General features: G+C 41.4%; 1 protein-coding gene across 9 annotated transcripts in view; it reads left to right on the forward strand.

The window, feature by feature from the left end:
- The window catches only part of aff4 (AF4/FMR2 family, member 4), a 123997-nt gene that overhangs the window by 92206 nt on the left and 15852 nt on the right, over positions 1-15939 (forward strand). For 7 of the 9 annotated variants that reach the window (XM_070878120.1, XM_070878114.1, XM_070878113.1 and 4 more), the window contains 4 exons: positions 190-349; positions 5293-6219; positions 10357-10442; positions 11790-12045. In XM_070878120.1, the coding sequence (XP_070734221.1) occupies positions 190-349; positions 5293-6219; positions 10357-10442; positions 11790-12045 (1429 nt within the window). The remainder of the gene's footprint in view (positions 1-189; positions 350-5292; positions 6220-10356; positions 10443-11789; positions 12046-15939) is intronic. The other 2 variants (XM_070878116.1, XM_070878119.1) reach the window with 1 other exon arrangement.

Below are 15939 nucleotides of genomic sequence, written 5' to 3' on the forward strand. Positions count from 1 at the left end.
GATTTTGCAGATTCGGTTAACAGAAGTGACATTAGATGTAGATAGAAAATACCTGTTCACTTAAAAGAAATGTTTAACTATCTGGTGTCCACTCAGGAATAGGTGACTACTTCAACTTTACATTTTGATATCTTAAAATATTATATTTTATTTCTCAATTGACTTACCAAATAATTCTCTTCTTTTCAGTAGTTCTGAGCCTTCGCAGCAAAACAATGAGAGTGTGGAACCTCCTAGGGCTGACTCCAGCAGCCACAGTGGGTCTGAAAGTAGTTCTGGATCAGACTCTGAAAGTGAGAGCAGTTCTAGTGACAGTGAAGCGAATGAACCATCATGTATATCTCCTGAGGTATGCCAAGGATTTGATCATCATGTACTTTTTGAAAGCATAGTGAAGAAGCTTGTCTGTATAAGGGTATACCAGTAACTGGTCTCATGTATCTTGCAAAATGTTCAAAAACTGTAACTTAGGTATTGGGGCATCTCTATTATTACTATTGTTCACTGAGTCAATCATAACACCAATATGGAATGTACAAAAAAGTGAGGAAAGCTGTTCGACAATGGCATATAATCCAATGTGGTGAGCAATGACACTGGAGTGCACAATTAATAAATTTTAAAAGATTGCATGTTCTACATGCAGTCATACATCTTAGTCAAATGTCCTAATTTATAAAGTTACATTCAACAATTTATAAATGTATTCCAAGTTCTTGCAATTGATTGTTGTGCAGAATTATTCCGCTTCAAACAACTTTCCTCTAGATGATTGGGATATGTGCAAATTTATTAATTTGGATTCTTTTATATTAGAGCAGAAGACTAGTCAAGTGTACCAAATAAATAGCTAAAATTTTTCCAGACCCTTCCATCTGTCTATTTTTCCTCAGTAATTGACATTTCAAGTTGGAAGGTTATGCTAAACCTGTCTTGAACCTTGGTTAGACCACACTTAAGAGTACTATGTACAGTTCTGCTCACCGTATTATAAAAAGGATATAGAGGTACTGGAGAGGATGCAAAAGAGATTCACAAGGATGATACCAGAAATGTGAGAGTATACATATCAGGAAAGGATGAACAGGCTGGGTCTCTTTACTCTTTGGAAAAAAAGGTTGAGGGGTGACCTAATGGAGGTCTTTAAAATTATGGAAGGTTTTGATAGAGTAGATACAAAGAAAATGTTTTCACCTTCGCAACATTGCCTGTCTCCACCCTTGCCTCAGCTCATCCGCTGCTGAAGCTCTCATCCATGCCTTTGTTACCTCTAGACTTGACTATTCCATTGCACTCCTGGCTGGCTTCCCACATTCTACTCTACGTATACTAGATGTGATCCAAACCACGGCTGCCCTAACTCGCACTTAGTCCCGCTCACCCATCACCGGTGCTAGCTGACCTGCATTGACTCCCGGTTAAGCAACACCTCAATTTCAAAATTCTAATCATTATCAAATCCCACCATTTCACCCCCCTTTCCCATCTCTGCAATCTTCTCTAGCCCCATAACTGCCTATGATATCTGCCCTCTTGAGCATCCCTGACTATAATGGCTCAACCATTGGTGGCCATGGCTTCTGTTGCCCTAGTCCCTAAGCTCTAGAATTCCCTGCCTAAACCTCTCTGCCCTCTACCCCTCTTTTCTCCTTCAAGACGCTCCTTAAAACCTACCTCTGACCAAGCTTTTGGTCACCTGCCCTTTTTCTCCTTGTTTGTCTCAGTGTTGTACTTTTTAGCTCATAATACTCCTGTGAAGCAGCTTTGGACATTTCACTACATTAAAGATGCTATATAAATACAAGTTATTGTTGTTGTGGGGAAGAGCATAACTGGAGGCCATCAGTATAAGATAGTCACGAAGCAGAAGAAATTTCTTTACCCAAAGAATGGTGAGAATGTGGAACTTGCTACCACAGGGAGTGGTTGAAGCGAATAGTATAGATTCATTTAAGGGGAAGCTCCACAAGCAAATGAGGGAAGAAGGGGATAGAGGGTTGCGCTGATTGGGTTAGATGAGGAAAGACGGGAGGAGGATCGAGTGGAGCATAAAGGCCGGCATGGATTGGTTAGGCCGCATGTCCTTTCTTGTGCCGCATATTCTTTGTAATTTCCAAATATTCAAAATAAGGTTTCAAAAGTAAGAACATGAAAAAAAAATTCACAACGTAAAACTTCCGATGAAGTTGTCTTTGTATGTTTGAGTAGTTTCATTAACATTTTGCTACAGCCACTCTCAAAAGCCTCAGCACAAAGATTTTACTTTGACTCAGAGTTAGGTCTAATTAGCTTTCGGGAAATGCCAGAGACTGAATGTATGCGGTTTGCACAGTTTTCTCCCAAGCATCAGTAGGTTTTTCTCCCTGCAAGTGAAAGGCTGTTTGTTCTATGACCAGATTTCTAAATTTATTTTATCCAAATGATGGCAAAATGCAATGCAGAACAATTTTCACTTAATTTTTAAATTACTATCCGAGATCATACTGCCTGACTGTTTCTGACTGTATACCTTATGAAGCTAGCTTTAAACGTAAAGGTTGCTTTAAATACTGTATTTATTGAACGTATACTGGCATAGTCAGCGAATATATTAACAGTGGATTTTCCATTTAAAACCCAGGGCTTAATGGTTGTGAATTCAAGGAAAGGGGGATGCCTAATCCTGTGTGGGCCAGGCCACATTCTCCTGGACACACCCTGCCCCAGTACTACAAGACCCCACCCTCTTCCCTCAGTGTTACCAGACTTCCGTGACCACCTCAATGCTTCCTAACTTCCATGCCTCCTACCCAATGCTATCAGCACTGTTGCTTGTTTCACCTCATCCTCCAATGCTGCCACATCCTAGTCACTGATATTTCCCTACAAAACACCAGACATTATTATTTCCTTCCTCCCTGTCCCCCTCCCCACCCAATGCTACCACACCCAAAAACCTCTTTCCAGTGTAGCCAGACCTTAGAACTCTCCCCAGAGCTGCCAGGACCCAAGATCATCTGCCCCAGTGTTCACAGACCCTGGGACACACCACTCCCTCAAACAGAGCTGCCAAAATTTAGTATTCTGTTTCAATACTGCCGGACCCCAGAAATCACTTGGTAAAACGAGTTCTACTTTCCATTCTTCCACCACAATGCAGTAAGCTCAGCTTTCCCAACAGTACTGTCCTATCTAGTACCACCACTCCATGCTACCAAAGCCCAGCAACCCCCATTGCTATTGCTGAACTTGACATACCTACCCCAAATTGCTACACCATCTTCCTGTAAACACAGATGCCTCTCTTCACTTCAAATTGGTCAATCCTGTAGTTTTATTTGGAGAGGGAGAGGGCTGGTTTTCGATTGCTGGCTATCGCCCCTTGTCAGTAGTGAGGTTTTTTAGCTGTTAAATAGTGGAAATTATTTATTAGTTGAAAAACCATAGAATTCATGGGATGGTCACTTATTCAAAAAACACTTTCTGCTGGCATGGTTTATATTTCAGTAGGTCTCTCTCGGATTCCAGTTATACAAGCTAAAAGCCAGATACTACAGAAGCTGGAAATCTGGAATAAAAGAGAAAATGCTGGGAACACTCAGCTGGTCAGGTAGCACCTGTAGAGAGAGGAAGGTACGGTTAACTTTTCAGGTTTATGGCTCTGTTCATCCTTTTAAGCTGTAACATTTCCCAGTTCTGGCGAAAAGTCATCGATCTGAAACGTTAACCTTATCTTGTGAAATAATTCTGGAACCTTGAGCTGGAGCTGCAGCTGCAAGATGCTGAGCTGATGGTGTCTGGTCTGAAGGAAACATTTCTCACCTAAAGTAACTAAAAGCTTCAATCACTTTGGAGGTGATCTGAAATTACTTCCATATGTAGCATTTTAAAAGTATTTTGTGGTAAGGATGTAAACTCCAGTGTCTTATTCTGCCAGCCTCACTTCTTGCTCAATTCTGTCTTTTCACTCTTGATTTTTGATATGTAAGAAGTAAGAAGCATGAATAAATTGTGTTTTTGAAGTGAATGGAATGAATGGGTATTGCAGAGATAGGGAAGAAGCAAGGAAGTGATTATGCCAAGATCCTACAAGAAAGCCAGATGACTGACTCGCCCCACTTAGAACCACAACTGTTATTGACAACTTTCAGTCTATGGCAATGTAACCAGTTCCTTATTTCCCCAAAATTTCCCACAAAACTTGCTTAGTAACCTTTTTGTGTGGCATTTGGTCAAATGCTTTTTGAAAGTCTAGTTAGATCATGTTAGCTAGGCTTCCAACTTCCGCCAACTTTGTAAGTTCCTCAAAAAAATCAGTTGATGAGATAGGACCTACTTTTCCTTAATGACACCTTTATTTTCCAGGTGGTCTTACAGTGCATCATTAGTCCCTCCTACCAACTTGCCAATAACCAAATTTAAACTAATGCACCATTATTATTGGTGTAACACGAGCTCCTCTTCAGTCCATGGAAATATTCCCAGTCTCCAGTGAGCTATTAAATACATGAGCCTGTGGCTCACAGCGTAGCCCGCATTTCTTTGAGCACCCCAGGATGAATGCCATCAGGGCCGTAGCCTGTTCCCATTTTGAGATCACTAATTCTACTTTAAATTTAAGTATAGCATTAACCCTGTGTTCTGTCATTGATAACCTAGTTAAGACTGATGCAGAATAATCATTTAACACCTCATATATTCCAGGACTCAACCTTAATCTGCCCTTTGGAATGCCTCATTGGCAATATATACTACTTAATGGCCCTCTGATTTCTAACATAGCTGAAAAAGGTCTTGCTATTCCTACACTCTTATCGACTATTCTCTCCTCCAATGCACCTTTGGCCGCCGAAATAAAATCTTCCATTGCCTTCAGCTGCATTTGACACCTGTTCCTGTTCTTGAGTTGTTTTCCTTAAACTTGTAAAAAAAAATTCTACTTTAGTCTAAATTGTCTTTGGACATGACCAGTTAGCCAATGTGGTTTTGTTTTGATGTGTGCCCTTTTAACCCTATGGACATGAATGGCTTCCTTTTGTGTAAGAATTACTTTGAAAGCATTCCACTTTTCTGTATTTCTATTATCTCCACCTAGTAGTACTTTGTTTCCTTTATTGGATGGAAAAAATGTTTGGGAGTATTTGGCAAAAGGTCCAAAGAAAAGCACAAGCAAAGAGATTTTAGTCATTGACTTGACATCGTGTTTGAGTTCAGAAGAATCCTTTTGAGACTCTTTCACTTGTTTACAACATATTCAAGTGTTTGGAGCAAATCTATGGACATCAGTTCAAAATGTTGTTTTTTCTGTTCCAGCCTGAACCACCACCTTCAAGTAAGTGGCAATTAGACAACTGGCTGAACAAGGTGAATTCTCACAAAGTTTCACCAGCTTCTTCTGTGGACAGTCACATTCAATCATCACAGAGTCATAGTTACAAGAAGGAGAGCCGAGACCAGAGTGCCACATACGAGGATCCAGGTGGATCCAAGGATGTAACCACTGCCACACCTGGGAGGGATTCAAGGAATGCACAGAAAGGGTCAGAAACTCGAGGTCGTCAGAAGTCACCAGGCCAAAGTGATGGTAATGCACAGAGGAAGACAGTTGGTAAAAAACAACCCAAGAAAGCAGAGAGACCAACTGTAACTGAGGAACCAAGAGGAGGGCTAAAAGTTGAAAGTGAACCTACTTCTGACAGAGCGACTCTTATTCCTGCAAATCGTCACAAAGCTGCTACAAAGGGTTCTAGAAAGCCTAGCACAAAGAGAGAATCCAAGTCCTCAACCAGGAAAACTAATGAAAAAAGAACACACATCAAGAGTGCCAGCAACACATCCCGGAAATCGAAGGAGTATGTTGAATCGGACTCATCTTCCTCTGATTCTGAGCAAAGTGAAACTCTCCCTCCTGCTTCTCAAACTCCAAAGTACTCAGAGAATAATAGGACTCCTGTTCATAAATCCTCCATTGATGGGGAAGACAGCTTTTTCAGGCAAAGGCTTTTCTCTCCTATGGAAGAGAAAGAACTCCTTTCACCACTGAGTGATGTTGATGACAAATATCGCAACATTACTTCACTCATTGTTAGAATTGACTTAAGTCTGTTATCTAGGAAACCTGAATCACCTCGTAAGGAAACTGAGCAACCCAAAATGGATAAAGAGATCTCTTTGCGTGTGCGAGACACTCCGAAACAGTCTACTGAAAAAAAATCAAACAAAGGCAAGCGAAAACACAAGGTGAGAGGAAAAACTGCATTCTTGCTTCATATTACACTTCATTTTTTTCACAATAAAGGAGGCAATTTGAGATGTACTAAATGACCATTTTAGGAGTGCAAGTAGTTCAGTTGCTTTAATCGAGGCTCTTTCAACTGTAGTATTGGCTTGCACTTGACTTAAAAAAATATAAGTATTGTACCCTTTCTGTATCTCGAAGCAAATGAGATGGGGTTAATTCTCTACGCTCAATTATTTTTTTAGGAAATCAAAAATGTTATTAAACTTGCATTTGCTGAGCAATGTATGAAGAAAACTTGGGTATTTGCAGCAGATTCAGAGCAGCAATTAGAAACCTGGAATAAGTTTACTGCTGCAGTTAAACTTGGCCAGGGGGGGAAATACTTTTGGAATGAAGAGTAGTACTATTTAAAATATAACATTCTTGACCTGTAACTTTTGACACTATTTGAAGGTTCAAGGATAGACAACCAAGATTTTCTCATCATTTTCTTAACTGCTGATCTTGAGGTTTTTTTTCTTGTGAGCTCTTCAATTCTTGTCTCGTAGTTTTCTTTCTGCACACTTTTTTAATCTTCCTCCGCATACCTACTAAATGTCCAAATCTTTGTTTTTAATTCAGTTGGGAACAACATAGTATCTGCCTTTTGATACCTAACCATTGTTAATACTAAATTGCCAGTGGCTGAGCTTTTTATAAACAGAAGTACCAGATAAAGCACTGTTTTCTCCCACTGTTACTTCTGGAGTTCCCCAAGGATCTATCCTTTGCCCCCTCCAATTTCTCATCTACATGATGCCCCTCGGCGACATCATCCTAAAACACGATGTCGGATTCCACATGCATGTTGTCAACTCCCAGCTCTATCTCTCCACTTCCTCTCTTGACCACTCCACTGCCTCTGATTTGTCCATTATTGCATGAGCAGAAATTTCCTCCCAGTTAACTACTGGAAGAACTGAACCATTCCTAGCTACCGGCCTTATTCCCTCTCCCTGACCACTGTCTGAGGCTGAATCCAATCGTTCTTAACATTACCATCTTATTTGACCCTGAGATTAGCTTTCATCATTGTTCTATCACTAAGACAGTCTACTTCCACCTCCGTAACATCGCCCGTCTCTGCCTCAGCTCATCTGCTGAAACTCTCATCCGTGCCTTTTTTACCTCCTAGACTCAACGATTCCAGTGTTCTCCTGGCCAGCCTCCCACCTTGCACCCTCTGTAAACTCTGCTGCCCATGTCATAACTCACACCAAGCCTCGTTCTCCCATCAGCACCTGTGGCCTTACTGAGCTACATTGGCTCCCACATAAACTGCTCCACTTGGCTTGATTTTAAAATTCTCATCCTTATATTCATATCCCTCCATGGCCTCACCCCTCCTTATCTCGAACGTCCTCCAGCCCTACCCCCCTCCAATCGCTGCACTCCTTCAATTCTGTCCTCTTGTGCATCCCAGATATATTTTTTTAATCATTCATGGGATGTGGGCGTCACAGGCAAGGCCAGCATTTATTGCCCATCCTAATTACCCTCGAGAAGGTGGTGGTGAGCCGCCGCCTTGAAACGCTGCAGTCTTTAGGGTGAAGGTACTCCTACAGTGCTGTTTGGGAGGGAGTTCCAGAATTTTGACCCAGCGACAATGAAGGAATGACTATATATTTCCAAGTCAGGATGGTGTGCAACTTGGAGAGGAACTTGCAGGCAAAGGTTACTTCAGCAACAACTCCAAAACCCGTGACCTCTACCTTTATGGGCATGGGCAGCAGGCACATGGGAACGCCATCACCTGCAAGTTCCCCTCCAAGTTACACACCATCTTGACATGGAAATATATCGCTGTTCCTTCATCGTCGCTGGATCAATGTCCTGGCACTCCCTTCCAAACAGCACTGATAGAGTACCTTCACCACAAGGACTGCAGCGGTTCAAGAAGGCGGCTCACCACCACCTTCTCAAGGGCAGTTAGGGATGGGCAATAAATGCTTGCCTGGCCAGCGACACCCACATCCCGGAACGAATAAAAAAACACACAATGTTGCTTCCAGGGTTTCTTTTGAACCTCCTTTCCTGTCTGAATAGGATTATGCAACTGACTATAACTAGCAGCAGATTTGCAACAATTTGTTGAAATGAAAGCTATTTCAAATTTAAGAATATTTAAAATTAAAATACTGAAAGCAGAAATAAGTGAACTCTCTTTGTTCCCTATATTTTCATAGTCCTGTTAGTGTTATTGAATCTGAGTAGATATATGATGTATTAAATGACCTCACAACTGGAGTGTATTGTTCGTGGAGTTACTCATAACTGTAATCATTGCAACATACTAGGTAAACTAATGGTACTAAAGTCGGACAAGTCCCATGGACCTGTTGGCCTGCAAAGATGTGGCTACGTAGATAGTGGGATACATTGGTTGTAATCTACCAAAATTCCTTGGATTCTGGAGAGGTCCCAGCAGATTGAAAAACTGCAAATGTAGCTCCCCTATTCAAGAAAGGAGGGAGACAGAAAGCAGGAAACTATCGACCAGTTAACTATAGATTTGTCATTGGGAACATGCTGGAGTCGATTATTAAGGAAGTAGTAGCAGGACATTTAGAAAATCATAATACAATCAAGTAGAGTCAGCATGGTTTTATGAAAGGGAAATCATGTTTGATGAATTTACTAGAGTTCTTTGAGGATATAACGAGCGGGGTGGATAAAGGGGAACCAGTAGATGTAGTATATTTGGATTTCCAAAAGGCATTCAATAAGGTGCCACATAAAAGGTTACTGAACAAGATAAGAGCTCATTGGATTGAGGGTAATATATTAGCATGGATAGAGGATTGGCTAACTAACAGAAAACAAAGAGTTGGGATAAATGGGTCATTTTCAGATTGGGAAACTAACTAGCAGGGTGCCACATAAAACCATGCTGACTCTACTTGATTGTATTATGATTTTCTAAATGTCCTGCTATTACTTCCTTAATAATCGACTCCAGCATGTTCCCAATGACAAATCTATAGTTAACTGGTCTATAGTTTCCTGCTTTCTGTCTCCCTCCTTTCTTGAATAGGGGAGCTACATTTGCAGTTTTTCAATCTGCTGGGACCTCTCCAGAATCCAAGTTGGTGGGGCCTCAACTAATTGCAATCTATATTAATTACATAGATGAAGGGATCAAGTGTAATGCCAAATTTGGTGCTGATAAAAAGATAGGTTGGAAAGCAAATTGTGAAGAGGACACACAGAATCTGTAAAGGGATGTAGATAGGTTAAGTGAGTGGGCAAAAAATTGGCAGATGGAGTATAATGTTGGAAAACGTGAGGTTATCCACTTTGGTAGGAAAAATACAAAAGCAAATTATTATTTAAATGCAGAGACTCTACAAAATTCTGCAGTAAGGAGGGATCATGGGGTCCTTGTGCATGAAACACAGAAAGTTGGCAGCAGGTACAGTAAATAATTAGGAAGGCAAATGGAATGTTGGCCTTTATTGCAAGGGGGGTGGAGTATAAAAGTAGGGTAGTCCTACAACTGTACAGGGCGTTGGTGAGACTACACCTGGAGTACTGCGTACAGTTTTGGTCCCCTTATTTAAGGAGGGTTATACTTGCATTGGAGGCAGTTCAGAGAAGGTTCACTAGGTTGATTCCTGAGATGAAGGTTTGTCTTATGAAGAAAAGTTGGGCCTATCTATACTCACTGGAGTTTAGAAGAATGAGAGGTGATCTTATTGAAACATATAAGATTTTGAAGGGGCTTGACAGGATAGATACAGAGAGGATGTTCCCCTCATGGGGAAATCTAGAACTAGTGGGCATAGTTTCAAAAAAGGGGTCGCCCATTTAAAACGGAGATGAGGAAGAATTTCTTCTGAGGGTTATGAATCTTTGGAATTCTCTACCCCAGAGAGCTGTTGAGTTTGGGTCATTGTCTATCTCCACCTTAAATATATTCAGAGATAGGGTAGCAAAGTGGAGTTGAGGCCAAGGTCAGATCAGCCATGATCTTATTGAATGATGGAGCAGACTCGAGGGGCCAAATGGCCTATTGCTCTTATTTCTTATGCTCTTAAAGCTGCAACTGCTGGAAATTTTAGAGACTTTGATAGCAATTATTTTGTTTGTATGTTCAGAACGATGGGGAAAATGAGAGTTGTGAAAAGAAGCCTAAAGCAGAAGAGAGGACTAATTCTAACCACAAACCCTCCAGCAGTAAAGAGTGAGTATATTCCTCTAATTAAGCAATCAAATTACCAACCTATCTATGGATGTATTGCTTTTATTTTAGATACATTCATAAATTAATCTTTTCCATCATTACAATTTTTTTAGGAGTGTTTTGCTCCTTTCTAATTTTCTCTAATTTGTCCCCAGTTGAATGCAGCAACTAATGGTGATGTACAGATCCCGAGGCAACCGTAGTGTGTCTTACCTCACCCAACTGACTATTCTTTGTGGGAGGCTAGAACTTGTGTTTGATCGCAAGAGTCATCATGATCCCGTCTTTACTCTGCCGCCTTGCACCTATATTTTCAGTGGGGTTTAGAAATAGCAGTCAGGAGCGGGAATTCGGTCTTTTTTTCACCGTTCTGTTTTTTTCCTTTTAATTTCCCCTTCCCAATCACCACCACCTACTTGTCTTTGATATTGAGGTGCATTGCATCAGTCCCGCTCCAATCACAAATGAGATTGATGAACACTGCACACACCAAGGACAAATCTGCATCGTCCTGGTTAGTGTAGCATCACGGAAATTGCTCAAATTATATTTCCCACTGAAGCACACTGACATGATAGTGCAGGTTTTATGTACGAGTATTCTGGAGTTTTTGCACTGCATAACTTGAAAGTATCATGGATTGACGAGTATGTACAGTATATTACACAGTGGGAAACTTGAGAGTCACATCACGATCCCACCCTACTAAAATAATCTGGTCTGAAATCTAATGCAGCAGGCTAATCATCAATACCAGCGGTGTAAAAACTGAGGGGGGAATTCCCACCCATCTTGAGTTCTGATACTCCTGAAATGTTCCCAAATCAGTTTCTCAACTCACTTTTAATTTTAATCAGTAGCATTTTTAAGTTGGTGCTGTGTCTTTCACCACTGGTCTGACTGTGAAAGGCTGTTCAATCAATGTTTCACTCCACACACTGGCTCGGTTTAAAATTAGACTGAAATAAATGACAGCATAACAGTGTTGTCTGTAGGGGATCAGCTGCTTACTGTATCACCAGTGACTTTCTTTATGGTCAAGCGGGCAGATAGAGGCAGAACACGGCACTTTCAAACTCACCTCTGATTAAAATACAGATGCTGGTGAATAGAGAAATTGATGGGGGAAGCCCTTGGGAGTACTGTGATTCAGGCAGGTGATCAACCATTGGTGATCTCCAGAGTTGTAATACTCCACAGTTGGTGGGATGGGATCCTGCATTTAGCATGTATTTTTTTCTGAAGGAGTAAAATAGATTTAATATCATTCTATGAACAGCAAGGTAGGGAACATGTTGTAGTTCACCTTTGAGAAAAAAAAAATTGTTTCCATTCCTCTTTTCACAGCTCTTCAAAAACAACCGCTGAAAGAGAAAAGGTGCCTCTACCTTCTCCATCTGCAAGTGCTGCACAAAAAACACCGAAGACAGAGCACAAACATCAAAGCCGCAGGAGAACTGCCAATCAAACCTCCACCTCAAAGAGCAATAATAGTAACACAAAGCAGAACAGTAGTAGCAGTAATAGCATCAAAAGCAATTCTTCATCTTCCAAGCATAAAAAAACAGAAGAAAAAACATCCACACGTCCTAAGGAGAACAAAGTGAGTGACTATATTTTATTAAAATTCTTACAGGGTTTGAGGGGGTATTTGCAGGGAGGATGTTTTCCCATGTCTGGCGAGTCTAGAACCGGGAGTCACAGTCTCAGAATAAGGGGTCGGCCATTTCTTCACTCAGAGGGTGGTGAATCTTTGGAATTCTCTACCCCAGAGAGCTGTGGATGCTCAGTCATTCAATATATTCAAGACCGAGATCAATGGATTTTTGCATATTAAGGGAATTGAGGGATATGCGGATAGTGCAGCAAAGTGGAGTTGAGGTAGATCAGCCTTGATCTTATGGAATGGAAGAGTAGGCTCAAGGGGCTGAATGGCCTACTCTTGCTCCTATTTATGTTCTTACAAGTTTCAAAATTGATAAGTAGCAAATTACATTACTGCTCCATGGTGTTAGTATGGTGCAGTTCACAAATGTCTGAAAATTTTCCCCTCGTGAGTTTCCATGTTTCAAGGAAGCTGCAGGGTGTTTAACCTATAGTGAATGAGGTAAGCATTAGCAGTCAAGTCCATTGTGTGCTGTGCTCACACACCTGCCTCGAGAGCCAATGTGTGAGCGCACAGGCACTCGCACATGACTTAACACCGAGTGATGCATAATGGGAAGTGAGGATAATGGTGTCTCAACTTAAGTTTTTTTAATCACATATTCCCTCAACAACTGAGCTTGGTAACTCACTAAGAAATCACGAATATGAGCCCATATCTTAAGGCTTCATGGAATTAGAAATATAACGGGAAAGAATCTTCTAAAAGCTTTAGGAAAAATAATCTACTTTTCTGTCGTCAATCATGTACAACACCATGCTGAAATATGGTTAGCAGCTATACTCTACTTCGACCAACTGGCCATTTTTCATACAAGTCTTGGCAGGTATTCAGATGTGAGTTATCACAACCAAACCAGATGTTTTCACCTGGCAGTCATACATAATGCAAACATTCCAGCAAAGATAGTACTCGAGAGTGAGAACCATGACTCTCAGGGGACTACAGTGGGGTGAGGGCAGAGTTGGCTAAAGTAGACTGGAAACACAGACTAAATGGTGACACAATTGAGGAACAGTGGAGGACTTTTAAGGAGCTCTTTCATAGTGCTCAACAAAAATATATTCCAGTGAAAAAGAAGGGATAACCAGCCGTGGATAACCAAGGAAATAAAGGAGAGTATCAAATTAAAAACCAATGCGTATAAGGTGGCCAAGGTTAGTGGGAAAATAGAAGATTGGGAAAATTTTAAATGACAGCAAAGAATGACTAAGAAAGCAATAAAGAAAGGAAAGATAGATTACGAAGGTAAACTTGCGCAAAACATAAAAACGGATAGTAAAAGCTTTTGCAGATATATAAAACGGAAAAGAGTGACTAAAGTAAATGTTGGTCCCTTAGAAGATGAGAAAGGGGATTTAATAATGGGAAATGTGGAAATGGCTGAGACCTTAAACAATTATTTTGCTTCGGTCTTCACAGTGGAAGACACAAAAACCATGCCAAAAATTGCTGGTCACAGGAATGTGGGAAGGGAGGACCTTGAGACAATCACTATCACTAGGGGGGTAGTGCTGGACAGACTAATGGGATTGAAGGTAGACAAGTCCCCTGGTCCTGATGAAATGCATCCCAGGGTATTAAAAGAGATGGCGGAAGTTAAAGCAGATGCATTCGTTATAATCTACTAAAATTCTCTGGACTCTGGGGAGGTACCAGCGGATTGGAAAGCAGCTAATGTAACGCCTCTGTTTAAAAAAAAAAAAAAAGAAGGGGGGCAGACAAAAGGCAGGTAACTATAGGCCGGTTAGTTTAACATCTGTAGTGGGGAAAATGCTTGAAACTATCATTAAGGAAGAAATAGCGGGACATCTAGATAGGAATAGTGCAATCAAGCAGACGCAGCATGGATTCATGAAGGGGAAATTATGTTTAACTAATTTACTGGAATTCTTTGAGGATATAAGAGCATAGTGGATAGAGGTGTACCGATGGATGTGGTGTATTTAGATTTTCAAAAGGCATTCGATAAGGTGCCACACAAAAGGTTACTGCAGAAGATAAAGGTATGCGGAGTCAGAGGAAATGTATTAGCATGGATAGAGAATTGCCTGGCGAACGGAAAGCAGAGAGTCGGGATAAATGGGTTGGAAATCGGTGGTTAGTGGTGTGCCACAGGGATCGGTGCTGGGACCACAACTGTTTACAATATACATAGATGACCTGGAAGAGGGGACAGAGTGTAGTGTCACAAAATTTGCAGATGACACAAAGATTAGAGGGAAAGCGGGTTGTGTAGAGGACACAGAGGCTGCAAAGAGATTTAGATAGGTTAAGCGAATGGGCTAAGGTTTGGCAGATGGAATACAATGTCAGAAAGTGTGAGGTCATCCACCTTGGGGGGGAAAAAAAACAGTAAAAGGGAATATTATTTGAATGGGGAGAAATTACAACATGCTGCGGTGCAGAGGGACCAAAAGTTAGTTTGCAGGTGCAGCATATAATCAGGAAGGCGAATGGAATGTTGGCCTTCATTGCGAGAGGGATGGAGTACAAAAACAGGGAGGTCCTTCTGCAACTGTACAGGGTATTGGTGAGGCCGCACCTGGAGTACTGCGTGCAGTTTTGGTCACCTTACTTAAGGAAGGATATACTAGCTTTGGAGGGGGTACAGAGATGATTCACTAGGCTGATTCCGGAGATGAGGGGGTTACCTTATGATGATAGATTGAGTAGACTGGGTCTTTACTCGTTGGAGTTCAGAAGGATGAGGGGTGATCTTATAGAAACATTTAAAATAATGAAAGGGATAGACAAGATAGAGGCAGAGAGGTTGTTTCCACTGGTCGGGGAGACTAGAACTAGGGGGCACAGCTTCAAAATATGGGGGAGCCAATTTAAAACCGAGTTGAGAAGGAATTTCTTCTCCGAGGGTTGTGAATCTGTGGAATTCTCTGCCCAAGGAAGCAGTTGAGGCTAGCTCATTGAATGTATTCAAGTCACAGATAGATAGATTTTTAACCAATAAGGGAATTAAGGGTTACGGGGAGCGGGCGGGTAAGTAGAGCTGAGTCCACGGCCAGATCAGCCATGATCTTGTTGAATGGCGGAGCAGGCTCGAGGGGCTAGATGGCCTACTCATATTCCCTAATTCTTATGACTGACTTGGACCTCCATAATATTTACACTATTGGCTAGTCCTCCGCGATCAACATCTTGAGGGCCACCAATGACCACAAGTTGAACTGGACCAAGCATATCAACACTGGCGACAGAAGCAGAGCAGATGCTGATACTCTGTCAAGTGGCTCACCTCCTGACCCCTCAAAGTCTTTCCACAAGGCTTAAGTCAGAATGTGGAATACCCACCTGCATGGGTGCAACAACAACACTGCAGAAGCTCCGCACATCCAGAACAGATTGCTTGATCGGTGCCCCTGCCAATGCACTTGGTAGTTACCCCCTCTACTACTGATGGAATGTGACTGCAGGATGCACTGCAGCAAACTAAGGTTATTTCAACAGCAACTCTCTCCTCTGCAACTTCTTATCAAGAAAGACGAGAGCAGCAATGTTACGGGAACACCATTATCATCATTCCTTCATTATTGCTGATTCAATATCCTGAAGTTCTGTACCTAATGCTTTTATGCAGCACAATTGCTACAGGGAATACAGCAATTCAAGGAGAAGGTCCACCAGCATCTTCTCATGGCAACTAGGGATGGGCAATAAAATGCAGCCTTGCTGCATCCAGAAAACAATGTTATTTTAAATTTGAGGCTAACTATGCAGGGATAACATCAGGTAGCGCATTTATCTACAGCCTTTGGGAAAGCAAAAATTGCATTCAACAGAAATATGATATTGACACACTTAAATATAGAGATA

Source organism: Pristiophorus japonicus, chromosome 4 (genome assembly GCF_044704955.1).
Source record: "Pristiophorus japonicus isolate sPriJap1 chromosome 4, sPriJap1.hap1, whole genome shotgun sequence".
Classification (NCBI taxonomy): Eukaryota; Metazoa; Chordata; class Chondrichthyes; family Pristiophoridae; genus Pristiophorus; species Pristiophorus japonicus.